The 26,991-nt window shown below is 37.8% G+C and overlaps 1 protein-coding gene across 2 annotated transcripts; it reads left to right on the forward strand.

The window, feature by feature from the left end:
• Positions 1–26,617, forward strand: ZNF367 (zinc finger protein 367). Of its 2 annotated transcripts, XR_005020389.1 has the most exons (6): positions 339–781; positions 17,211–17,361; positions 19,940–20,059; positions 21,391–21,529; positions 22,589–22,778; positions 24,051–24,132. XR_005020389.1 is itself a non-coding variant. In XM_036856310.1 (5 exons), the coding sequence occupies exons 1-5, from the start codon at positions 371–373 to the stop codon at positions 24,271–24,273; spliced, it is 1,044 nt and encodes a 347-aa protein (XP_036712205.1). In that variant the 5' UTR covers positions 1–370; the 3' UTR covers positions 24,274–26,617. The 2 variants fall into 2 exon arrangements, 1 of the variants encoding a protein (XP_036712205.1); XM_036856310.1 differs by lacking the exon at positions 22,589–22,778 and having other exon boundaries at positions 1–781; positions 24,051–26,617.
• The last annotated feature ends 374 nt before the right edge of the window (positions 26,618–26,991 follow it).

The following is a 26,991-nucleotide window of genomic DNA, read 5'->3' on the forward strand; positions in this document are numbered from 1 at the left end:
CTGGAGCAGGGACCCCGGCGGCAGGTTGTTATTTTCGGGGGCTCGGCGCCGCGCGTCCTGCTTTCCTGTCATCGCAAGGCAAGGCGCCCGCTGCTTCCCGCCGCTGCAGCCTGCGTTGGGGAGCACAAAGAGTGGAGGGCGGGCTTGACCCAGGGTTGGGGTCCGGCCCTGGCAGCCTGGTGCAGGCCGAGCGGCTCTGCTCCTTCGCTGGCCGCCGCGCAGGAGGGTTCCAGGAAACGTCCGCCTGCCATGAGCCAGCGGGACTGAGAGCCGGCGACTCGGAGCAGCGCGGGCGAACGGAGCAAAGGGCCAGACCCGGGCTCAGGGAGTGCGGCCCACGGCCGCCGGAGCTGCGGATCGGGGCCGGGCAATGATCCGGGGTGTGGAGGCGCCGATGGCTGACAACCCGCCGCAGCCGCCGCCCGTCATCTTCTGCCAGGACTCCCCGAAGCGGGTGCTGGTGTCGGTCATCAGGACGACCCCGATCAAGCCCACATGCAGCGGCGGAGGGGAGCCGGAGCCGCCGCCACCTCTTATTCCCACCAGCCCCGGCTTCAGTGACTTCATGGTGTACCCGTGGCGCTGGGGCGAGAACGCGCACAACGTGACGCTCAGCCCCGGAGCCGCCGGGGGCGCCGCCTCGGCTGCCTTGCCCGCCGCCGCCGCAGAGCACCCAGGGCTTCGGGGCCGGGGCGCGCCCCCGCCCACCGCCTCGGCCGCCGCCGCCTCAGGAGGTGAGGACGAGGAGGAAGCGAGCAGCCCGGACAGCGGCCACCTCAAGGTAAGCGGCGCGGGCGGGGCTTGGGGTAGTCGGGGCCCGTTAACGGCGCGGCCCGGGAGCCGGCAGCGCCCGCAGACGCGGCGGGCGGGGCGGGGCCGAGTTTAAAACGCGAGGTTGTTCTGGCGGGGGCGGGGGCGTTGGCGGGTGACAGGACGCTGACGTCACTGCCGCGCGCCAAAAAACTGCCCCCCGGGGGCGGGGCTAGGTTTCAGTCACGTGACACCGCCCGGGGGGTGGGGAAGCCCAGCAGACCAGAGGCCACAGGCCAGCAGGTGCAGTAGGCGGGAGCGTGGCCTTGGGGTCACGGAGGGGGACGGTCAACCCGCTCTGCCAGTCGTTCGGCCCGCCGCTGAGTCTTTTCTGGAGGGAGAGGGCGGGAAGGGGCCGCAGGCCTTGAACTGTTCCTCTGGGTGCGGGGGGGGGGGGAGCGATTGCGCAGTTTCTTCCTCACCGCAGATACCCCGACCCTGCTAAAGATGCCTTGTAGAGATAGCCGAAGAACAAGAAGGGACTTAGGGGAATCTTCCCCAGCGGGAGTTGAGCCCTCGCTGTCTTCCACGCATCCAGCGTACAACTTTGCTAGGTTCTGAGAGCTCAGAGTGGAATGGGACGCTGTTGTCACCAACCTCGAATTGCTTGGAGTCTCAGACTGTGTTAGAGCTGGAAAGGATTCAAACCTACAATTTACGGATCAGGCAATTGAGGCTTAGAGGGATTGGTGAAGGGAGCTCCCCAAGGTACACAGCTAGGTAGCGGGAACGCTGGTACTATAGTTGAGTTTTTGTGGCTCCTAGTCCTGAAGCATGTGTTGGAGGTGCCTCCATGCTGACGTATACTTACCTCTATAGACTGTAAGCTCCAGGAGCGCCGGGACAATTTCTCTCTGGTAGACTTATTTGACTTTAATACCTTATACTCGGTAAATGCTGAATAAATGTGCTCAGTTAAGTATTTGTGTAATGAATGGTGCTAATATAAGGTTAATATTCAGATTCTATTTGTTAAGTGGCTATATAAGATAAGCAGTTTGCTAAAGATAAAACAAGTAAATCACCTTGTTGATAAGTACGTCTATATTGGCAAATACTATAAAAATTGAAACAGGTTTTATCATCATTTTACACTCAGTAGCAAAGATGTTGAAACACTGTGTTGAGCCCTGAGGAAATTGATACACTTTGTTACTAATGGCATTGTTATTAAAGAACTATAAATTTATACAGCTATATGCCTTGACACACTTCAACTCTTGAAGCTGCACTTCAGTAAAAATTTGAAAGAAGAAGCAGTAGAAATATTTATATTAGTGCTGAGTTTGTGAAGTGAACAATCATTGTGTGCTGTCTCTAGGTAGCCCTTAGTAAGATGGCTGGGTATCCTAGATATTTTTCTGTGTTAACGTATTTACATGTTTAGTACTTAAAAAAATATATATGTAGTAGGTTATATGGTTGAGCAACATAAAGACATATATGCACAAATTACTTATAGAAGATTTTGCATCTATTATTTTATCCTTAATTATAACTGAATCTAATTTTGGATTATCCAAGAAGATTAATGTTATAATAGATAAGTGAAATCTATAATTTTTTTGGGGGTGGCTAAAACAGTTTTATCTTCACATAAACCTTTTAAAAAACATTCTTAATAATGCATAGATTTGAATTTTATTTCCACTTTATCTACCTCTTTTCAGAAGTAAAACATAACACAAGTTATGAAAAACATTTAAAAGTGAAAAAGCTTTTATATATTTCACTTTTTTCCTCCTCACCGTCTTTCATGCCATAACTGTTTCATAAATTAGTAGACAAATTGATTTTAACGTGTCCTTTTATCAATGAAGCAATCCAAATACAGCTCCAAAAATTCATTCATTTAGTTTCTGCAACTTGAGGGGGAGCCTCAAGCCTCCATATTTTGTGCCCTCTGGAATATACTTTCATTTAAGGAAGTTACCTAGTTTGATTTGTGATCAGTACATTCTAGACTAAAGGTTGGGAGTTCCAGCCTCCTTTACTTTGTTTTGCTTCTCTAAAGTACTCGTAGTTCTTTTATCTCCATATACATCATAGGTGAATCATGCTGGCTGAGTCTGCTCACTTTTTGGGAAGACAAGTTTGTAATATAGTTGGTGCCAATAACATGCTTCTCTCTACCCCCTTCTCTCAGTGTGTGGGTTACAGACAATAACAGCTGTGGGTTTGAGAACAACTTTTGTGTTCATTTACTGTCTATTTGATGCCACCTGTCCCATGGGAGGTGTTAACATCTGAGTCCTACACACCTGGTGTCAGCTTTTGCTTGCTTTCTTGTTTGTTTCTGCGCCCAACACTGCCTCCCCGCCTGTGAGAACATCCATCTTCTACCAACTTATTTTGGCCCCTCATCACAAGATTGTTTAGCACTATTGGGATATAGTTATATATTAGCACTGTCTCTTCCCAGGTTGTAGAATTCTGGGCAGGAAGGGAGAAGGTCTAATTTTCATCTGCCAAATGATATTCCAAGCCTCGATATTTTGTGCCCTTTACTCAGACTGCATTCATGAGGTTACTTCTCCACTTTGGGACCTGTGTAGTTTGGCTTCTCTGCACATCCTCAGATACCACTTACCCTTTAGGACCCGCCAGCTGCCTATCCTGTTTCCCCTTTCTATCACCAATCACTTTAAACATCTAGACTGCACATAGCCTTACAAACAGCTGATTAGTACACAGTAGTTTTTGATCAGTACCATGTTTAAACATAACGTCATGTTAACATGTTACGTGAACATAGTAGCCACCATTTGTTATTTATTGCCTTGCAGAGCAAACCACCAGACTCTGTGTTGATTGTTTTGAATTCTTTAATTAATTTACCTTGTTTACCTGATGAAAAAGGATGAATTAGAGAAGTCCCCAAGATTAAGTTAACATCATATGATAAGTGACAGAACTGATTGGAACTTTTTAGAGCCCTTACTCTTAATCTGTACCTGATATTGCTTCTGTGTTTATCATGTGTGTGTTGACTTTAGGGGTTTATTTATTTGTTTTTAATATTAAGAAGATGCAAGTAGGGAATTCCCTGGTGGTGGTCCAGTGGTTAGGACTCTGCGCTTCCACTGTAGGGGGCATAGGTTTGATCCCTGGTCAGGCAACTAACATTCCGCCAGGCAGCACGAAAAAAAAAAAAAAAAAAAGAAGAAGATGCAAGTAGACTTATGAAATAATGCACACTATTCATAACTACCTATATCTCGATTGAGATACATCATGAGAATACACACAGTACAATAGATAGATACAAATTAAGACTTAGAAAGTGGTCCAGATAGGTCAAGGTGGGAGATAGAGTTAGGAAGCAGATAATGCGAGCCATAGGAAATTCGGATCTAAATCTGAATTCGAAAAGGGAAATAAGATCTATTTACATTTTCTCATGAAAGTGAGAAGGTACACATGCCTCCCTCTGAGAACTGTTTTTCTTTTCCTTCCATGTTGTATCTGTATAGTTTATTTGAATTTTACTTTGTATGAAAATGTGTTGAGGACTTTTAGTCTTTTTAGTAATCACACGAATATCAAGTTTGAACATAACTTTTTCTAAAGCCTAGGTAAATGTGTACATTATTCTAAGTGGCTTGAGAAATAACTCAAATTTTATTAAATAACTTTAAAGTTATTGACATTGAAAACAAAACATTTACCATGAAATATTTTAGAAAACACTTTCAAAATCACTATCTTCCGGAGGTACTGAGATTGTTTTAAAAATTAAACTTGCTATTAAACATGCTTGTTAATTTTTTTTTTAACTAGAAACAGAGAAAATAGTAATGGATAATCTTAAAATTTTGATACTAAATAGTATTTGATACTAAATCAGTTATTTCAAATTGTAATAGAGTCAGCAATATGTTTTTATGTATTTAAAAAATATTAGGGAAATGATCCTTTCATGGCAGAGGAGTTGTATTACTAAGGTTTTTAATTAACCTTATTTCATGTTCCATTTCTTTCTTAACAGAACAAATCATCTGCTATTTTTATGGATCATAGATGCTGTGTTTGTTTTACATTTTAAAAACTGTTTAAAACAATTATTCATGATATGATCATAACCAGCAACAATTTATACAATTATTGTGGAGAATTGATGAGATCTTTATCCCATTAACAAATATTTATTAACAATGTGCTTGAGTCAGTTAGCTTAGGCTAAACCATGCTGCAGAATGAACCTCAAAATCTCAATCTCAACCTAAACAAAGCTCGTGTTATGTATCCTGTGAGGGTTAACAGCAGGTGTGCTCTTCATCCTGTTCACTCTGGGACCCAGGAGGAACATCCCCTACCTGGGACATGCGAGTCTCAAGGCAGAGAGGAAAGAGAGATGGTAGAACCTTGTGATGACTTTTAGAGCTTTTGCTCAGAAGTCACACATGTGATTTCTATTCACATTTTATTGGTCAAAGCAAAGTCATATGGCCAAGTTGGCTTCATTGGGGTCCACAGTGCAGAAGGAGCAGTGAATATTTTAAAAATATTATAATCTGCCACAGTGCTTTCTCACATTCTTTTCCCTTATTATTATTATTATTATTATTATTATTATTATTTTGGCTGCATCGGGTCTTAGTTGTGGCACATGGGATCTTTGTTGAGGCATGTGGGATCTTTTTTCGTTAAGGCACGCGGTCTCTTTGTTTCGGTGCTCAGGCTTCTCTCTAGTTGTGGCTTGCAGGTTTTTCTCTCTAGTTGTGGCGTGCGGGCTCCAGGGCAGGTGGGCTCTGTAGTTTGAGGCACACAGGCTCTCTAGTTGAGGCATGTGAGCTCAATAGTTGTGGCGCCAGCTTAGTTGCCCCCCAGCGTGTGGGATCTTAGTTCCCTGACCAGGGATCGAACCCGTGTGCTCTGCGTTGGAAGGCAGATTCTTTACAACTGGACCACCGGGGAAGTCCCCTCACATTTTTTTTTCTTTTTATACTTTTGTGGCAGGAAACACATAACATAAAATTTACCATCTTAACCATTTTAAAGTATTAACTATATGAACATTGTTTTAATAGAACTCCAGAACTTTTTCATCTTACTAAACCAAAACTGCACCCATCTCGAGCTCCCCCTTTCTCCCTCTCTATGGCCCCTGACAACCACCATTCTGCTTTCTGTTTCTAAGTTTGACCATTTTAGATACCGCATATAAGTGGAATCATGTAGTATTTGTCTTTTTGTGACTGCCTTATTTCACTTAGGATAATGCCCTTAATATTCATCCACGTTGTAGCATATGGCAGAATTGCCTTTTTTAAGGCTGAATAATTTTTCATTGTATATATCACATTTTCTTTATCCATTCATCTGTCAGTGGACATTTAGGTTGTTTCCACCTCTTGGCTGTTGCAGAAATAGGTTTTAATATCTAAGAATTTTTTAGACATGACTTATCCTATAAGATAACTCATCCATGGAGATTGAGCTTTTCTTTCAAGGTGAAAATTGATTGAAGGGAATTTTGCTGTGGCTTATTATCAGGGTTTCAGGCTGATGTTTTTAAGCTTTGGGAAGGCTTTAGGTTTTTATATTGACAGCAGTAAAAACATCTTCAGTTTGGATGTAGGTGTTTTTTATGTTTTTCTTTTTTTTTTTCTTTCATTTATATGTGTAAAAATTTAACTTACCTGGAAAGAAAGTTTTTTTCTTCAAGGAAATGCTTATTTTAGATTAGTTTTACATACGTAGAAATGTTAACACAGTACAGGGAGTTCCCATCAACCACATATCCAGTTTCCCCTATTGCTAACATCTTGCATTAATATGATACATTTGTTACAATTAATGAACCAAATTGGTATATTATTAACTAAAGTCCATAGTATGTTCAGAGCTCTTTAGTTTTTTTAAAAATTGAGCTGAAATTCACATAGCATAAAATTAACCATTTTGAAGTATAATTCACTGATATTTAGTAATTCACAATGTTGTGAAACCACCACTTATATCAAGTTCCAAAACATTTTCATCACTCCAAAATAAATTCCTGTATTCATTAAGTAGTCACTCCCTTTTCCCCTCTATAGGCAGTCTCTGGAAAACACCAATCTGTTTTCTGTCTGTGGTTTTACCTATTTTGGACATTTTATTACATGGAATCATAAAATATGTGGCCTTTTGTGTCTGACTTCTGTTACTTAGTATACTGTTTTTGAGGTTCATCCACCTTGTAGCATGTATCATTTCTATGGCTGAATAACTTTCCATTGTATATGTATATGTACATATGTATATGACATTGTATCACACTGTCAAACTTTTCCACAGTGGCTAAACCATTTTACATTCCTACCGGCAATGTATGAAGTTTCTAGTTTCTGCACATTCTTGACAAAAAAAACCTTATTTCTACTTTTTTCCTGGTTTTTTTTTTTTTGAGTATAACTGAGTTGGTGTGAAGTCGTATCTCACTGTGTGTGTGTGTGTGTGTGTGTGTGTGTGTGTGTGTGTGTGTGTTTAATTTTTTTCCCTTCAGGCTTTACTGAGATATAATTGACCTCAGTTGTAGTTTTGATTTGCATTTCCCTAATGACTAATGATGTTGAGCATCTTTTCATGGGCTTGCTGCCCATACATATAACTGCTTTGGAGATATGTCTATTCAAGTCCTTTACCCATTTTTTATTTGAGTTTTTGTTGTTGTGTTGTAAAGGTTCTTTATATATTCTGGATACTAAAACCTTATCAGACATATGATTTGCAAGTATTGTATCCCATTCTGTAGGTTGTCTTTTCACTTTCTTGATAATGTCCTTTGACACAAATGTTTTTAATTTTAAGTCCAGTTTATCTATTGTTTTGTTGCTTATGCTTTTGGTGCCACATCTAAGAATCCATTGTCAAATCCAAGGTCATGAATATTTATCCCTGTTTTCTTTTAAGAGTTTTAAAGTTTCAGCTCTGACATTTTGGTGTATGATGCATTTTGAGTTAATTTTTTATATATTGTGTGAGGTACAACTTCATTCTTTTGCATGTAGAAATCCAGTTATCTCAGAACTATTTGTTGAAGAGCTATTCATTCCCCATTGCATGCTCTTGGCACCCTGTTGAAAATCAGTTGGCCATAGGATAAGGGTTAATTTCTTGATTCTCATTTTGTTTCATTGGCCTATGTCTTTCCTTATGCCAGTACCACACTGTCTTAATTGCCATTGCTTTGCAGTAAATTTTGTAATAGGGAAGTGTGAGTCCTGCTTTGTTCTTTTAAAGTATTGTTTTTTCTACTTGGAGCCTCTTGCAATTCCATGAGTAGAGGATTGCTTTTTCCATTTCTGCAAAAAAGGCCTTTGGGATTTTAATAGGGATTGCACTGAATCTGTATATCACTTTGGGTAGCAGTGGTATCTTATATTAAGCCTTCCAATCCTAGAAAGGTATCCCATAAGTTTGGATATGTTGTGTTTTTATTTTCATTCGTGTCAAAGTATTTTCTAATTTCCTGTGTGATTTCTTCTTTGACCCATTGGCTGTTTAAGAGTGTTATTTAATTTCCACATATTTGTGAATTTTCCAGTTTTCTTTCTGTTATTTATAGTTTCATTCCAAGTATGTCAAAGAAGATGCTTTGGATGATTTCAATCTTTTAAAATTTATTGATACTTGCTTTGGGCCCAACATATGGTCTATCTTGGGAAATGTTCCATGTGCATTTGAAAAAAACGGATATTCTGCTGTTTTTATATCTTTGTTGACCTGTCTAGTTGTCCTATCCATTAATTGAAAGTGAAAGTCTCCAGCTATTTTTGAGCTGTGTCTTTTTATTTTCAATTCTGCCAATTTTTGCTTCATACATCTTGGGAGCTCTGTTGTTAGGTGTGCATGTGTTTATAATTGTTATCTCTTTTTCCATCCTTTCACTTTTAAACCTATTTATGTTTTTGGCTCTAAAGTGAATTTCTTGTAGATAGCCTATAGTTGCTTCATTTAAAAAAAAAATCCATTCTGCCAATCTCTGCCTTTTGTTTGCAGAATTTAATCTATTTACATTTAAAGTGATTACTTACAAGGAAGAACTTCTCCCATTTTATTTGTTTTCTATAGTGTTATACTTATTTTGTTTATCAATTCTTCGATTACTGCCTTCTTTAGGGTTTGAATTTTTTTGTAGTGTACCATTTTCTTTCCTTTCTTGTTTCCTTTTCTGTTTTTTTTTTTGAATTAATATCACCTTAGCACCAATAGTATACAAAAGTTCTGCTCCCATATATTTCTGTCCCTCTCTCTTTTTGTTATTGTTGTCATAATTACATCTTATATTGTGTTCCCATTAACAAAGATTTATTATTTTTTAATACACTTGGCATTTGTCTTTTATATAGGAAAGAAAAGAAGGGTTATAAGCCCAAAGTGCAATACTTCTGGCTTATGTAGTTACCTGGTGTCGTTTATTTCTTTGTATGGCTTTGAGTTATTGTCTAGTGTCTTTTCATTTCTGCCTGAAGAACTAACTCCCTTTAGATTTATTGTAGGGCAGGTCTAGCAATGAACTCTCTTAGCTTTTGTTTGTCTGGGAATGCTTAATTTCTTCATTTTTGAGTGATAGTTTTGTTGAATATAAGATTATTGTTTGATTTTTTTTTCCTTTCAGCACTTTAAACATGTCATCCCACTGATTTGTATAGTTTCTCCTGAGAAATCAGCTGTTATTCCTATTGAGGACTGGTATGTGTGATAAACTGCTTCTTTCTTGCTGCTTTCAAGAGTCTCTCTTTGTCTTTGTCTTTTGATACTTTGATTATGTCTCCATGTATATCCGTCTTTGTGTTTATGCCATTATTTCTTCAAATATTCTTTCTGCCCTAGTCTCTCTTGCCTTCTGGATCTCCGATTGTGTGTGGGGGGGTATGCTTGATGCTGTGGTGTCCCCCAGAATTCGTGTGTTGGATCCTGACCCCCGAAGATGATGGTGTTAGGAGGTGGGGTCTTTGGGAGGTGATTAGGTCATGGGGGTGGAGCCTTCATGAATAGAATTAGTGCCTTTATGAAAGAGGCCCTGGAGAGCTCTCTTGCCCCTTCTGCCATGTGAGGACACAGCAAGAAGGCACTGGCTATGATCTGGGAAGTAGTCCCTAACCTGACCATGCCAGCACCTTCATCTTGGACTTTACAACTGCCAGAACTGTGAGAAATAAACTTTGGTTGTTTGTAAGTTACCCAGTCTGTAGTATTTTGTTTTAGCAGCCCAAATGGACCCATAAGACACTTGATGTCCTACTGGTATCATAGGCCCTGTTCATTCTTTTCTCTTTCTGTTCCTCAGACTGGATAATTTCAGTTGACCTGTCTTTAAATTTGCTGTTTCTTTCCTCCTGACAGTTCAAATCTGCCATTAAGACTCTGTAGTGAATTTTTTTCATTTCGGTTATTGTATTTTTTAGTTTCAGAATTTCTATTTTTAAAAATAATTTGTTTCTTTTTTGACATTCTCTGTTTGTTGAAACAGTGTTCTCCTGGTTTTCTTTTGTTCTTTGTCCATTGTTTCCATTACCTCTTTCAGCATATTTAATACAGTTTAACATCTTTGTCTAGTAAGTCCAATGTCTGCTTCCTCATAGGAGAAATTAACTCCTATGTATGGGAGTTAATATTTTTGTTTCTTTGCATGCTTTGTAATATTTTGTTGAAAACTGGGTGTTTTGAATATTATAAAGTAGTAACTCTGGAAATCAGATTCTTCTCTCTCCTCAGTTTGTTTTAGTTGTGTGCTGTGGTTTGTAGTTGTTTGGTGACTTTTCTAAACTATTTTTGTAAACTCTATTCTTTATTGTGTTTGTTCTCTAAAGTCTGTTTCTTTAGCTTTAGTCAGCTCATATTTTGAGAGAGATCTTGAATGCCGAAAAAAAAAACAACCCCAAAAAACCAAAACAGAAAAGAAAAGAAAGGGGGAAAAAACCCCTCCTAACTTTGCAGAATGGTCTGTGCTGTAGCTCTCCTTCTGTACTTAGCCAGACTGTTTACAAGTCTGTCTTAGCCTTCATTTCTTGCTTGTGCTGAGCCTAAAGATCAGCCAGAGGTGAAAACTTATGTTCTTTTCAGGTCTTTTCTGAGTATGCTTCCTGCGCTGGGCAGGCAAGTGTGTGGCTTCCTAAATTCCTGTCTTTAGGATATGTGGGTACTTTTCAGTGCCCTAATTTCCCAAGGAATTCTCTCCCCAGCTTTTCCTCCCAGGCTTTGGGTGTGTCTGTGTGCCTTAGTTGAAATCTTTTCCCCCAGGTGGCAGCAAGTTGTTATTGCCCTTACAAGGTTTTTGAGAGATGCCCTCTGTGTAGCCACTTTTCTGCCCAGAGAGAGTTCTAAGTTAGCAAAACAAAGACAAGCATCTTGTGTCAGACCTTCAGGTAGTCCCCAGGCTGGGCAAAACAGACAAACAAAATTCTTTCAGAGTAAAGTCTTCTCTGTTCTTTCTTAAACCAGGGACTAGATTCCTACACTGAGAATGAAAGCAGTAATCTTCAAAGACCACTGAGTGAAGGGGTGGGGCAAGGGCTGTAAAAAGCGCTGCAAAGCTTTCCTGCTGTTTTACGTTGCGTGTTTCTTGATACATTGTTCTCTGAGTTGCTGTAAATTTCTCATCATTTTCTGGAGTTGTGACAAAGCTGATTCTGAACAGTTTTTGCTCGACTTCTTAGTGATCTGTGGAGGGGTGGGCCCTTGGAACTACCTACTCTGCCATTTCACTGATGTCACTCAAGAATGGTTTCAAAAAATTATTTACAGTTATACCTTTGAGATCTTATGGGTTCAGTCCCAGACTGCTAGTCACACAAGCTTTTGTTTCCCAGTGAATAAAAAGTTATGTTTACACAATACTGTAGTCTCTTAAGTGTGCAGTAGCATTATGTCTAAAAATTACCTTAAATAAAAAACACTTTAAAAAAATTTTTCTAAAAAATATTGCTAAAAAATGCTAATCACCATCTGACAACACAGGGTCGCCACAAACCTTCAATTTGTAAAAAATGCAGTATCTGCAAAATGCAATAAAGTGAAGCGTAATAGAGACTCTGGGAGGGCTCACGCCAAGGAGTACTTCCCAGAACTTCTGCTGCCAGTGTCCTTGTCCCCACGGTGAGCCACAGCCACCCCCCGCCTCTGCAGGAGACCCTCCAACACGAGCAGAAAGAAGTAAGAACTTGATTATCTGGGCAACAGTCAGCTCTACCCACCACCACTGCCTCCCATCAGGGAACTTGCACAAGCCTCTTTGATAGCCTCATCCACCAGAGGGCAGACAGCAGAAGCAGGAAGAACTACAATCCTGCAGCCTGTGGAACAAAAACCACATTCACAGAAAGATAGACAAGATGAAAAGGCAGAAGGCTATGTACCAGATGAAGGAACAAGATAAAACCCCAGAAAAACAACTAAATGAAGTGGAGATAGGAAACCTTCCAGAAAAAGAATTCAGAATAATGATAGTGAAGATAATCCAGGACCTCGGAAAAAGAAGGGAGGCAAAGATTGAGAAGATGCAAGAAATGTTTAACAAAGACCTAGAAGAATTAAAGAACAAACAAACAGAGATGAACAATACAATAACTGAAATGAAAACTACACTAGAAGGAATCAATAGAATAACTGAGGCAGAAGAAAGGATAAGTGACCTGGAAGACAGAATGGTGGAATTCACTGCTGCAGAACAGAATAAAGAAAAAAGAATGATAAGAAATGAAGACAGCCTAAGAGACCTCTGGGGCAACATTAAATGCAAAAAAATTTGCATTATAGGGGTCCCAGAAGGAGAAGAGAGAGAGAAAGGACCTGAGAAAATATTTGAAGAGATTATAGTTGAAAACTTCCCTAACATGGGAAAGGAAATAGCCACCCAAGTCCAGGAAGTGCAGAGAGTCCCATACAGGATAAACCCAAGGAGAAACACACTGAAACACATAGTAATCAAACTGTCAAAAATTAAAGACAAAGAAAAATTATTGAAAGCAGCAAGGGAAAAATGACAAATAACATACAAGGGAACTCCCATAAGGTTAACAGCTGATTTCTCAGCAGAAACTCTACAAGCCAGAAGGGAGTGGCATGATATACTTAAAGTGATGAAAAGGAAGAACCTACAACCAAGATTCCTCTACCTGGCAAGGATCTCATTCAGATTTGATGGAGAAATCAAAAGCTTTACAGACAAGCAAAAGCTAAGAGAATTCAGCACCACCAAACCAGCTCTACAACAAATGCTAAAGGAACTTCTCTAAGTGGGAAACACAGGAGAAGAAAAGGACCTACAAAAACAAACCCAAAACAATTAAGAAAATGGTGATAGGAGCATACATATCAATAACTACCTTAAACGTGAGTGGATTAAATGCTCCAACCAAAAGACACAGGCTTGCTGAATGGATACAAAAACAAGACCCATCTATATGCTGTCTACAAGAGACCCACTTCAGACCTAGGAATACATACAGACTGAAAGTGGGGGGATGGAAAAAGATATTCCGTGCGAATGGAAATCAAAAGAAAGCTGGAGTAGCAATACTCATATCAGATAAAATAGACTTTAAAATACAGAATGTTACAAGAGACAAGGAAGGACACTACATAATGATCAAGGGATCAATCCAAGAAGAAGATACAACAATTATAAATATATATGCACCCAACATAGGAGCACCTCAATACATAAGGCAACTGCTAACAGCTCTAAAAGAGGAAATCGACAGTAACACAATAACAGTGGGGGACTTTAACACCTCACTTACACCAATGGACAGGTCATCCAAAATGAAAATAAATAAGGAAACAGAAGCTTTAAATGACACAATAGACCAGATAGATTTAATCGATATTTATAGGACATTCCATCCAAAAACAGCAGATTACACGTTCTTCTCAAGTGCACACGGAACATTCTCCAGGATAGATCACATCTTGGGTCACAAATCAAGCCTCAGTAAATTTAAGAAAATTGAAATCATATCAAGCATCTTTTCTGACCACAACGCTATGAGATTAGAAATGAATTACAGGGAAAATAACTTAAAAAACACAAACACATGGAGGCTAAACAATACGTTACTAAATAACCAAGAGATCACTGAAGAAATCAAAGAGGAAATCAAAAAATACCTAGAGACAAATGACAATGAAAACACGACGACCCAAAACCTATGGGATGCAGCAAAAGCAGTTCTAAGAGGGAAGTTTATAGCTATACAAGCCTACCTCAATAAACAAGAAAAATCTCAAGTAAACAATCTAACCTTACACCTAAAGAAACTAGAGAAAGAAGAACAAACAAAACCCAAAGTTAGTAGAAGAAAAGAAATCATAAAGATCAGAGTGGAAATAAATGAAATAGAAACAAAGAAAACAATAGCAAAGATCAATAAAACTAAAAGCTGGTTCTTTGAGAAGATAAACAAAATTGATAAGCCATTAGCCAGACTCATCAAGAAAAAGAGGGAGAGGACTCAAATCAATAAAATCAGAAATGAAAAAGGAGAAGTTACAACAGACACCGCAGAAATACAAAGCATCCTAAGAGACTACTACAAGCAACTTTATGCCAATAAAATGGACAACCTGGAAGAAATGGACAAATTCTTAGAAAGGTGTAACCTTCCAAGACTGAACCAGGAAGAAATAGAAAATATGAACAGACCAATCACAAGTAATGAAATTGAAACTGTGATTAAAAATCTTCCAACAAACAAAATTCCAGGACCAGATGGCTTCACAGGTGAATTCTATCAAACATTTAGAGAAGAGCTAACACCTATCCTTCTCAAACTCTTCCAAAAAATTGCAGAAGAAGGAACACTCCCAAACTCATTCTATGAGGCCACCATCACCCTGATACCAAAACCAGACAAAGACACTACAAAAAAGAAAACTACAGGCCAATATCACTGATGAATATAGATGCAAAAATCCTCAACAAAATACTAGCAAACAGAATCCAACAACACATTAAAAGGATCATACACCACGATCAAGTGGGATTTATCCCAGGGATGCAAGGATTCTTCAATATACGCAAATCAATCAATGTGATACACCGTATTAACAAATTAAAGAACAAAAACCATATGATCATCTCAATAGATGCAGAAAAAGCTTTTGACAAAATTCAACACCCATTTATGATAAAAACTCTCCAGGAAGTGGGCATAGAGGGAACCTACCTCAACATAATAAAGGCCATATATGACAAACCCACAGCAAACATCATTCTCAATGGTGAAAAACTGAAAGCATTTCCTCTAAGATCAGGAACGAGACAAGGATGTCCACTCTCACCACTATTATTCAACATAGTTCTGGAAGTCCTAGCCACAGCAATCAGAGAAGAAAAAGAAATAAAAGGAATACAAATTGGAAAAGAAGAAGTAAAACTGTCACTGTTTGCAGATGACATGATACTATACATAAAGAATCCTAAAACTGCTACCAGAAAAATACTAGAGCTAATTAATGAATTTGGTAAAGTAGCAGGATACAAAATTAATGCACAGAAATCTCTTGCATTCCTATACACTAATGATGAAAAATCTGAAAGAGAAATTATGGAAACACTCCCATTTACCATTGCAATAAAAAGAATAAAATACCTAGGAATAAACCTACCTAGGGAGACAAAAGACCTGTATGCAGAAAACTATAAGACACTGATGAAAGAAATTAAAGATGATACCAACAGATGGAGAGATATACCATGTTCTTGGATTGGAAGAATCAATATTGTGAAAATGACTATACTACCCAAAGGAATCTAGAGATTCAATGCAACCCCTATCAAATTACCAATGGCATTTTTTATGGAAGTAGAACAAAAAAATCTTAAAATTTGTATGGATACACAAAAGACCCCGAATAGCCAAAGCAGTCTTGAGGGAAAAATACGGAGCTGGAGGAATCAGACTTCCTGACTTCAGACTATACTACAAAGCTACAGTAATCAAGACAATATGGTACTGGGACAAAAACAGAAACATAGATCAATGGAACAAGATAGAAAGGTCAGAAATAAACCCATGCACCTGTGGTCAACTAATCTATGACAGAGGAAGCAAGGATATACAGTGGAGAAAAGACAGTCTCTTCAATAAGTGGTGCTGGGAAAGCTGGACAGCTACATTTAAAAGAATGAAATTAGAATACTCCCTAACACCATACACAAAAATAAACTTAAAATGGATTAGAGACCTAAATGTAAGACTGGACACTATAAAACTCTTAGAAGAAACCATAGGAAGAACACTCTTTGACGTAAACCACAGCAAGATCTTTTTTGATCCACCTCCTAGAGTAATGGAAATAAAAATAAATAAATAAACAAATGGGACCTAATGAAACTTGAAAGCTTTTGCACAGCAAAGGAAACCATAAAAAAGACGAAAAGACAACCCTCAGAATGGGAGAAAATATTTGCAAACGGACAAAGGATTAATCTCCAAAATATATAAACAGCTCATGCAGCTCAATATTAAAAAAACAAACAACCCAATCCAAAAATGGTCAGAAGACCTAAATAGAAATTTCTCCAAAGAAGACATACAGATGGCCAAGAAGCACATGAAAAGCTGCTCAACATCACTAATTATTAGAGAAATGCAAATCAAAACTACAATGAGGTATCACCTCACACCAGTTAGAATGGGCATCATCAGACAATCTACAAACAACAAATGCTGCAGAGGGTGTGGAGAAAAGGGAACCCTCTTGCACTGTTGGTGGGAATGTAAATTGATACAGCCACTATGGAGAACAGTATGGAGGTTCCTTAAAAAACTAAAAATAGAATTACCATATGATCCAGCAATCCCACTACTGGGCATATACCCAGAGAAAAACATAATTCAAACAGACACATGCACCCCACTGTTCATTGCAGCACTATTTACAATAGCCAGGTCATGGAAGCAACCTAAATGCCTATTGACAGACTAATGGATAAAGAAGATGTGGTACATATATACAATGGAATATTACTTAGCCATAAAAAGGAACGAAATTGGGTCATTTGTAGAGATGTGGATGGATCTAGAGACTGTCATACGGAGTGAAGTAAGTCAGAAAGAGAAAAACAAATATCGTATATTAACGCATATACATGGAACCTAGAAAAATGGTACAGATGAACTGGTTTGCAGGGTAGAAACTGAGACACAGATGTAGAGAACAAACATATGGACACCAAGGGGGGAAAGCGGTGGTGTGATGAATTGGGCGATTGGGATTAACATGTATACACTGATGTGTATAAAATTGATGACTAATAAGGACCTGCTGTATAAAAAAATAAATAAAATTCAAAAATTGAAAAAAAAAGTGAAGCATAATAAATAAGGTATGCCTGTATTATGATATTTTGTTTTAATGAGTGGAGTCCAAGAAATTATATTAATGTTTTTGCAAATTGTTAACAGGATGGAATCCGACGTGGTAGACCCAGAGCAGATACTGTACGGGATTTAATAAATGAAGGAGAGCATTCGTCCAGCAGAATACGTTGTAACATCTGTAATAGGGTGTTTCCACGGGAGAAATCGCTCCAGGCTCACAAAAGGACTCATACAGGTAAGCTGAGCAAATTTACGGAGTGCCAAAAGTGATACTTAACTGAAAGCTGATTTGATGTTTGGGCCTATAAATTAATTTTTAGTTATCTTACATTTCCTTATTGTAAAGTTTTTAAAACAGGCACTGTGTAGTCAGCTTCTCTTTTGGTGGGGAGGGATAGTTTTCTGAACATTGATACCATGTGATTTCTAAAGTTATCATGGTAATTAATGTAGTTGTCACAGGAATGTTATTACTAAATTTGGTTCTATCCTTCTATGTACCCGAATTTTACTTGATATGCCCTTAAGTTGTCTGTATAATTGTTAAAACTGATTTGTAGGCCAAATCCTAAATCAGTTATAGTCAAGTTTTTAATAGAATTTCTACAGTCCTCAAGGTATTTGACCTAACTATTAAATCTAAGGTGAAGTATAATTTTTCAGAATTAAGTGTATTGTAGGTAGCTATCCCAAGACTATCATATATCTTTATTTGTGTAGAGAAGTTATACTTGCATTTAAAATACCATAAAAATACCATATAGAGAGCAAAAAGATAATATAAAGAGGGCCTTGTTCTTTCCATAGAGAAAGTTGGTCCCACTCAGAAGGAGCCATGTGGTTCTAATAATGATATCAAATAATTTACAGATGAGGAAACTGAGGCACGAAAACACCCAATTACCGCTGACTTACAACTTCTCATACCCTTAATTCTAGAACTACACTGGCCAGTATAGTAGCACATGTGGCTCTTGAGCACTTGAAATGTGGCTAGTCTAAACTGAGATGAGCAGGATGTTTAAAATACACTTAGTATGAAAAAAAGAGAGTAAATGATACCCTTAATAATTTTTGATAATGATTACAAATTGAAATGATAGAATTTTAGATATATTGGGTTAAATAAAGTATATTATCAATTAATTTCACCTGTTTCTTTTTACTTTGTTAATGTGGCTACCAGAAATGGTTCTCATTCTATTTCTGTTGGTCAGTATGGGTCTAGAACTTGGGCTTTTAACCCTTAGTCCCCTGTTTGTTCCAGTATGTTTATGGTCATCACCTGTTTCTTTTTTCTTTCCGTTTTTGAAAAGATATATTTTAAGGGTATGCTAGAATACAGTTTTCTTAGCTAAATCCCTGAAAAAGGGGAAATTTTTAATTTTGAATCATTATAAACTAAGGTGGCCAAGATGTTTTGACTTTAGGTATCATTCAGTAGAACTATTATTGAATGAATATCTGATTTTGAGAATTTTTGTATTTTTTCAATCTACTTAGTCTGAAATAACCCCAAATAACTGGTACACAGCTGTAGAGTACATGTTGCCAGTGTGAAATCAGTTGCCAAGATTCAAGACCATGTGGCATAATAAAAAGGTGCCTGAGTCCCAGTCCTGATCTACCACTAACCCATTGTGTGTCACCCAGTACTTCCAGGCTTACTACACTGTATGCCAGGGAACTGAGCCGAAGATCTCCATGCTATAGTTAAGCTCTAATAGTATATGCTTTGTAAAAGGTTTTTGTCTTACTTTATCCTATGTTTATTAACTTGTGTCCAACTGTCACATTCATTTAGTACATTTCTAAATAATGAGAAATTTAGGGAAGACTCATTACTGTTCTTTGAGTCATATGGGAAGAACCAGTATATAATTGTTGACCAAAGAATGTTTATTCAAGAAATAATAAGTTTAATCATGATTGAAAAACAACCTTTTTGAGTACTTTCTTTAGCCCAGCACTGTGTTGTATATAGAAATTGAAATGGAGTACAAGGTGTTACGCATCTTTGTATAAGGAGAGTACCATGATACATAAACAACATAGACACTAAGTTAGTGAAGGGATATGTAGCTTAATATTTGGAGGCGGGGGTTGGGGGGTAGGGAGGAGCTTTACTGAGACTACAGGATTGGGAAGATTTGAATGGGCAGAAAAGATAGGGATTTCAAGGAGTAGAAGATGGGGAACTGCCTCATGGCTGGAATGAATCTCCAAGAGGGAAGTAAAGATAAACCCTGCTCCCTAACCTAGTAGCTATAGTGCAGGTATTAGAGGACCATTTAAAAATCAGCAGATAATTTTCAGTTGTTCAAGGAGTATAGTAGGGTTTGGGGTAATTTTAGAGGGTAGTTGCATGGCAGCTATTCTGGAAGTGCTGTGCAGGTCAGAGACTAGAGGCCTGCCAGGGTTCATTCTAGGTGGGAGGGGCTACCAGTCTGACCAGGGGAGGTGGCAGTGGGAAGGCAGGAGTGGCAGACATGTTAAAGAATCAACAAGAAGAGCTAGCGATTTGGATTGTGGGGCGAAAATATGGAATAAGTTGAAGATGATAACTTCAAGGATTTGAACCTGGGTACCTAAAAGCTCAACGCCTAAAGAAAATATTGTGCTTCCAAGTGGATAGATGCTTCATATCATCGAAGTGTGCCCTTAGCACTTCCACTTGCAGCTTTGCAGAGGCTGTGACATGTTTTAATTGTTGTTTGCAGTCGTAACTTACATAAAGGTTGATTCTCTCTCCCTGCCCCTTCCCCTTCTCACCTTATTGTCTCAGAAATAATATATAACATCTGTCTACTTAGGTGAGAGACCCTATCTGTGTGACTATCCAGACTGTGGAAAAGCCTTTGTTCAAAGTGGACAGCTCAAAACCCATCAGCGTCTTCACACCGGAGAAAAACCTTTTGTTTGTTCAGAAAATGGTATGGTGTTAGGAGTTAAGTTTATGGAATAGCTAGTTGGGAGTTAAAATATCTTTTGCTTGAATTTTTGGGAAGCGAGATTTTTGAGAAAGATTTAATCAAACCTCATAAGTTTTCTTCCTTGTTAATTGTGATCCATGCTCGATTTCCAGGAAATGACTGATTTTTAAATAAAGTATTCTTTTTAGGTGAAAATCTTAAAGGGCAATTAAAAATGCTATATCCAGTTGTATGCTGTAGGAAAATCTATACAAGTAAATACAGCCTTTAGAGTAGGCTTTTACTTTGGTTTTAAACTTTTTAACTGTTAAACTGAAAGAAGCACATTATTGTCGAAATTTTCAGTACAGGAGGAGCGGGGGTGGGGTGGATTTTACCAGCTCAACACTGCTACTGTTGGTAATTTCATAGTTTCTTAAGCTGTTTTTCTTATGTACATTTTTACACAGTTATATTTGAAATTCAGTACAGTTTTGTTCTGTTTCTCCGTGGTTTTCTTTTTTTCTTTTTTTTAAATAGATCTTTATTGGAGTATAATTGCTTCACAATACTGTGTTTCTGTTGTACACCAAAGTGAATCACCCATATGTAAACATATGGCCCCATATCCCCACCCTCTAGAGCCTCCCTCCCACCCTCCCTATCCCACCCCTCTAGGTCATCGCAAAGCACTGAGCTGATCTCCCTGTGCTATACTGCTGCTTCCCACTAGCTAACTATTTTATATTCGGTAGTGTACATATGTCGATGCTACTCTCACTTCGCCCCAGCTTTCCCCTCCCATCCCGTGTCCTCAAGTCCATTCTCTATGTCTACATCTTTATTCCTGCCCTGCAACTAGGTTCATCAGTACCATTTTTTTTTTTTTAGATTCCATATATATGCGTTAGCATATGAACAATGATTGCCTCAATGTTAGTTATTAAATATTTAATTTGTTTTTAAAATTTGCTTGTTACCAACAAACATGAGGGGCATGTTTTCCTCCTTAAACTTTTGTTTACCTTTTGGGATTTTTTTTATGCTAGAGTCCAAGAATGAAATTCCTGGGTCAGAGATTTTGAACATTTTTATGACTTGTGCTAATAAATCACTTTCCAGTGGGGTTGAATGCATTTGCATTGCGATGACCAAGGTGAAAGAACCGTCTTCACATTCCTCTCAGTGGCATTGATAATATCAGCTTAGGGTTATTTTTTTTTCTCCTCAAGTTATAGAATGATAAATTACATCATCTTAATTTACTTTTCTCGGATACCAGTGAAACTGAACATTTTCCATGTCTGCTGGATGTCCAGATTCTGATAACTGTTTCCTTCTGTGTTTTGAAGGCTGCCTAAGCAGATTCACCCATGCAAACCGCCACTGTCCGAAGCACCCTTATGCCAGGCTGAAGCGAGAGGAGCCCACAGATGCTCTCAGTAAGCCCCAGGCTGTGGACAACCAGGCTGCCGCCGAGTGGTTGGCAAAGTAAGGCTCTCTCTGGAGTCTACTGCAGAACACTGCCCAGTGTGTGGGTTGAAGTTGGGGACTTTGACAGTTCATTCAGTTTAAATAAGTCGCTTTTCTACACATTTTATAAAATAACTTGAAATGGCACTTTGTTTCCTGAAACCACAGAATTGTTAGGAGTTTTATTTGGATCTGTGTGATAGAAAACTACTATATGATATTAATTAGTCTGAGTGCTCAGACCACAATTTATTTTAAAAGCAAGAGTTTACCCCATTTGAAAAGAATGTTTTTTATGTATTGTATTTCATTTGTCATTAAGGCAGTCCCTCTTCATTTTCTTTATATTGGATTTAGCTACGTGTTGATTATTAGAGGGATAGAGACTAGATGTTATTCTAAAGTAAAATTCCAAAAAGCACCCAGTTTAATTTTTTTTAATGGCAACAACGGCACCAGTATAAAAACATTTCTCTAAGGATATTTTGATTTAAGGAGTCATCTATCACATACACACCAGCAGCAGCTGACTGTGCCGCTCCCTAGCTTCACTGGCTTCCTCTGTACTGAGGATAAAGTCTAGAATCCCTAATTGTGTTGCTGTGCCTCTGCCTCCCTCTAGCAACACAGCTGTCTCCAGCCACCCGGGCTCCTTGTCTCTCAACAGCACTATTGCTGTTGTTTCCAGGCCTTTGTGCTCACTTCCCTGTTCATTTAGCCACTCTGCTCATTCTTCATTTCTTACTCAGGTTAAACATTACTTCAGGAAGTTCTTCCCTAACCTGCCCACTAACCCCCAAAACAAACAAAGTTAAATCCACTTAATAGATGCTTTTATAACACATTGTATTTTCCCTCTCAAAACCTCCTTCGCACATTTACTTGTTCAGTGGCTATCTTCCCTGCTGGATCGTAAGCTCCACAAGGACAGGGAATATATTTGTCCCGAGTACTGCATCACTTCCTTCCTCCCTCTTCCTCCTGCCTGGCCCCCACTGCCCCATTATATCTAATTTTGCCCAAGCCAGAAACTTATTAGTCATCCTTGTGTTTATTCTTTTTCTCCCATCTACTCAGTGACCAACCTATGGATTCTACTTCCTTAACAATTATCAGATTCAGCCACTTCAGTCTTCTCAATCCATTCTCCATGCTGCTGCCAGAGGAGTCTTTCTAAAATGCTAATATGATGCTCAATATTAAGTCTAAGCCCTTTATTATAGCATTCAAAGCCCTTCGTTACCCAGTCCTTGCTGACCTTGCTAAGGTATTTTGCTATTTTGCTATTTTCCTTTTTTAGTTGTCCTTCAAGTCATACTGAACTGTTTGCATTTCTCTTTTTATACTTCTGAGTATTTCCAAAACTTTTCTAGTTTGAGTAGTCTGGATTTCCTGAAATCTGGTAATTGTATTTTTTTTTATATGTAAATTTAAAAACAGCTTTATTGAGGTATAATTGGCACACAATAAATTGTACATATTTAAAGTGTATAATCTGATGCCTTTTGACATATGTAGACACCTGTGAAACCATCACCAAAATCAAGATAGTGAACTTAACCCATCACTTTCACAGGCTTCCTCATGTCTCATTGTAATCCATTGTCCCTGCATGTCCCTGCCCTCCTCCACCCCAAAGGACACTGATCTGCTTTCTGTCACTATAGTTAGTTCACATTTTCTAGAGTTTTATACAAATGGAGTCATATAGTATGTACTTGTTCGTCTGGCTTCTTTCAGTCAGCATAATTATTTTGAGAGTCATCATGTTGTTGAGTGTATCATTTCATTCCTTCTTATTGCTGTGCAGTAATCTGTTATATGGATGCACCTCCACTTATTTATTAATTCAGCTCTTGATGGGCCTTTATGTTGTTTTTGGCTATTACAAATAAAGCTGCTATGAACATGAATATACAAGTCTTTGAATGGACATTTTTGTAGGTAATGGTACTGTCATTTAAATATGCCTTTCTTTGGTTATCAAAAAAGGTGGAACATTTGCATTTTCTCTTGTGAATTATCAGTTGGCTACGTAATAGAAAATGATGGTGCTCTTAAATTCTTGAATAAGCTCTATGTGTTACACATATTAATCCATTTGTCCTATTTTGTGGGTTTAAACTTTCTCATAGTTAACTTTGTCAGAAGCCATCATCCCTCTGTGGATAGAATAAATGGGTTTCTAATGATTATTCTACTGTTTCTATATTTTATTCTAGTCCATTTCACATATGGTCTTTAAGGCAGCTATAGTTTAATGACAAAAACACGTGACTAGAGAGTTGAGTATAAGACCCAGAACTGCCACTTGTTGATTTTGTTATTCTGAGCAAGTCCTTCAACTTCTTGAACTTGAATTTTTTCCTCTGTTATGGAAAAACATGTGATGTATGCGAAATCACTTTATAACTTTATAAACTGAAACACATAAAATAATACTGTAGTAAAGACCCCCCTTTTTTTTTTCTTTAAAGAAAAGTGAACATTTGAGAATGTTATGTATACTGTATAAGTAATACGGATGCATTTCATATAGGTACTGGGAAACACGAGAGCAGCGTACTCCCACCTTGAAAGGAAAGCTGGTTCAGAAGGCAGATCAGGAGCAGCAGGACCCTCTGGAGTACCTTCAGTCTGACGAGGAGGACGATGAGAAGAGCGGTGCCCAGCGGCGGCTGCAGGAGCAGCGGGAGCGCCTGCACGGAGCCCTCGCTCTCATCGAGCTCGCAAACTTGACGGGAGCGCCGCTCCGCCAGTAGCCAGAACACTGACTCTTTCCACTGTACAAAAGTACTGCCCAGCGTACTTAAAAAGTAGATCCTTGGGCATAAGCTAAGCACCTTATTTGCTTATCATAGGCTGCTATTCTGTAGAAATTTATGAAGAATGTCATTGCCCCAGAATATGGGGTGAGAGAGAATTGCACTTTTTTTATATGGTAATGGATTTGTTGTAAAGTTTAAAATATTTTGTAAATATGGGACTTCTAGTACAGGGTAGAAAACTACATATTGTGGGAAGCTAGATTTTGCAAGTTTAATGCATTCATTGGAAGCAGTTCTCACAGGAAGCACTTTCTGAATAAGACACTTGTATGAAAAAAAAAAAAAGAATGGTACATGTAGCCAAAGAAGGTTTAAATAGATTATTTATAAGATCATTTTTAACAATGTATATTAGTATGTTTAACAATACTGTAAACACTGAAACAAGCAAGAAAGTATAAGATGTGTGTAAGATATATATTTTTAAATTGCAAAATAGTGTGCCTAATAAGACTAGAGAAATGGAAAACTGACTATTTCGGAAGACTTTCTAACTTACCAACTTTGGAAGAAAATAGGTATTTGAACACCTTGGTAAGATGAACAGTAGTTCAGAATTTTCAAAATTGGAGTAAAATCAGTCTTATTCTATCTTTCTGAGGCTTTACAACTCACTGTGATATTTAGGTTTGAAAGCACTTGTCACCCTTAGCTTATTAACTTGGGAACTTTTGCACATTTCATGTTTCTCATTTGCTGAAATTGAATGATTAATCTTGCAAAGTCTAGGTAACTTGGTAATTGGTATTTTTTAAAAATATTATGGGCCCTGTAATGAGATTTGGCAGTTGGATTTTTTTAATAAAAGGGACATCTACAGGGTTGTTTTGTAGTGAACTGTTTTAGATCCTTTGTTAGCAAACACTAAATTTAAATGTACTGCTTGTTTAGAATTATTAGCAAATGGAAGCCTCCTATTTATATTTTCAGTGCATAAAGCCACCTTCTTGCTTTACTTCAGAATAACATGCCAAGCTATTTTGTGTTCACTAAATTTAGCTATCAGTTAAACACTGCAGAAAATATTAGCGACTCAAATAAGTAGGCTTCTGGAATAGTTTTAACTGCAAGTGTGTTAACTTGTGTGGTGGTTTTAAATCATTTTTTCCAAAATAGATGAAGTTTTTAAACACCACTTTATGTACTGAAGCATGAATAGAAAAATCAAGAGCTGAGTAGTTCACCTCCTTTATGTAGGCATAAGCCTCCATCATTTTAACTTGTTTTAAGCAGAAATTAAATTAAATAACATCATAGCATGGTAATTTCATAGATTGCTTAATTGGAGTAAACTTCAGAATAAGAGAGGGAAATATGGGCTCTTCAGCGCCTTTTTTTTCTTTTTTGTATTGAAGTAGTGGCCTACAGATGTAGTTTAAACATTATCTAAAATGTAGGCTTCTTTATCTCAAAATCCCAATGTGTTGCAGTACACAGATAGTTTAAAATATGTAGCCATGGGGAAGGGGAGGTATGTAAATGTCTTGAAATGGAGCAAAAGTATGAAAGATGATAGTAACAAATAATGTGTGTGATGAGGACATACTTTAAAAATGTAATTCCTCTGTACAGTAAATTACAAATCTTGAGGGATTGTTTTTTTTTTTTTGTAATAAGAGAATTTATATTTGTAATGGTTTAAGAATTTTGTTTGTAATCTGGTATATAGAATTTTAACTTGGAGCACTTATGAGCAAGTAAGAGAGACTATAGCATCTGAATTTTCTTGGTTTAGGTTTCAACATTTTTCTCTAGAATTTTTCCTCTCAAATATGACTTAAATGAATTATAAAAAGCGTCGTCAGTCTTGGGAAATTTAAAATTTTAAATTTGATGAACTTACCTAAAGAAAGAAGTGCAGTAAGAATTTAAAAAATACAAATACTTGCCAATTCACAGATAATAAAATTTAAGGCCTTCAAAAGTAAGAGTTTTTGTTTGTTTATCCTGTCAGCTTTTGCCAACTATAATAGTTATATTCACAAACTTTTTATTTGTATAATTGGAAGTTTTAAGAAATTATTACAACTATTTACTATAGAAATATTTAAAATGTTCTTTTTTTGATATAAGCTGTATACTTGGACAAAATACATTGGCATCTAAAATTTGAGGTGTGTTAACACTGCTTTTTGTTTTAAAAATGTGGTTTACATTCAAATTTTTGAAGTGTTTTATGCTTCATATGGCTAAGTTGTAGTTTGGCAGAGTTAACAGCATAAGAATAAACATGCTGTAATTTTAAAAGATGCTTTGAATAAAAACTTATTTTAATTTACAGTTTAAAGTACATGTTCATTCTTAAACCCTTTATAATTTGTTTTTCTTTTTAAAACTATAATAGCCATAATATAAAAATCTAAAGATGGAAAGAAATGTCACCTATAGCCATACATTCTCCCATCATTATTATTTTGGTGCATTTTATATTTCATTCCAGTCTCATTCCAGGCATCATTTTAGCATAGTTGGAACCATCATGTGAATTCCTTTTTCTTACTTTAAAATTATGGCCTTTCAGAATATAGATATTCATTTAACTTCCTCATCTGTTTCATTATTACAGTGTTAAAAATACTGGTGTAAAAAAGTATTAAACTATTGCCAGCTCTATCCCAGGCTTTATATTAGGGTAATCAGCAACTGGGATTT

The sequence above is a fragment of the Balaenoptera musculus genome, chromosome 6, assembly GCF_009873245.2.
Source record: "Balaenoptera musculus isolate JJ_BM4_2016_0621 chromosome 6, mBalMus1.pri.v3, whole genome shotgun sequence".
In the NCBI taxonomy this organism is placed as follows: Eukaryota; Metazoa; Chordata; class Mammalia; order Artiodactyla; family Balaenopteridae; genus Balaenoptera; species Balaenoptera musculus.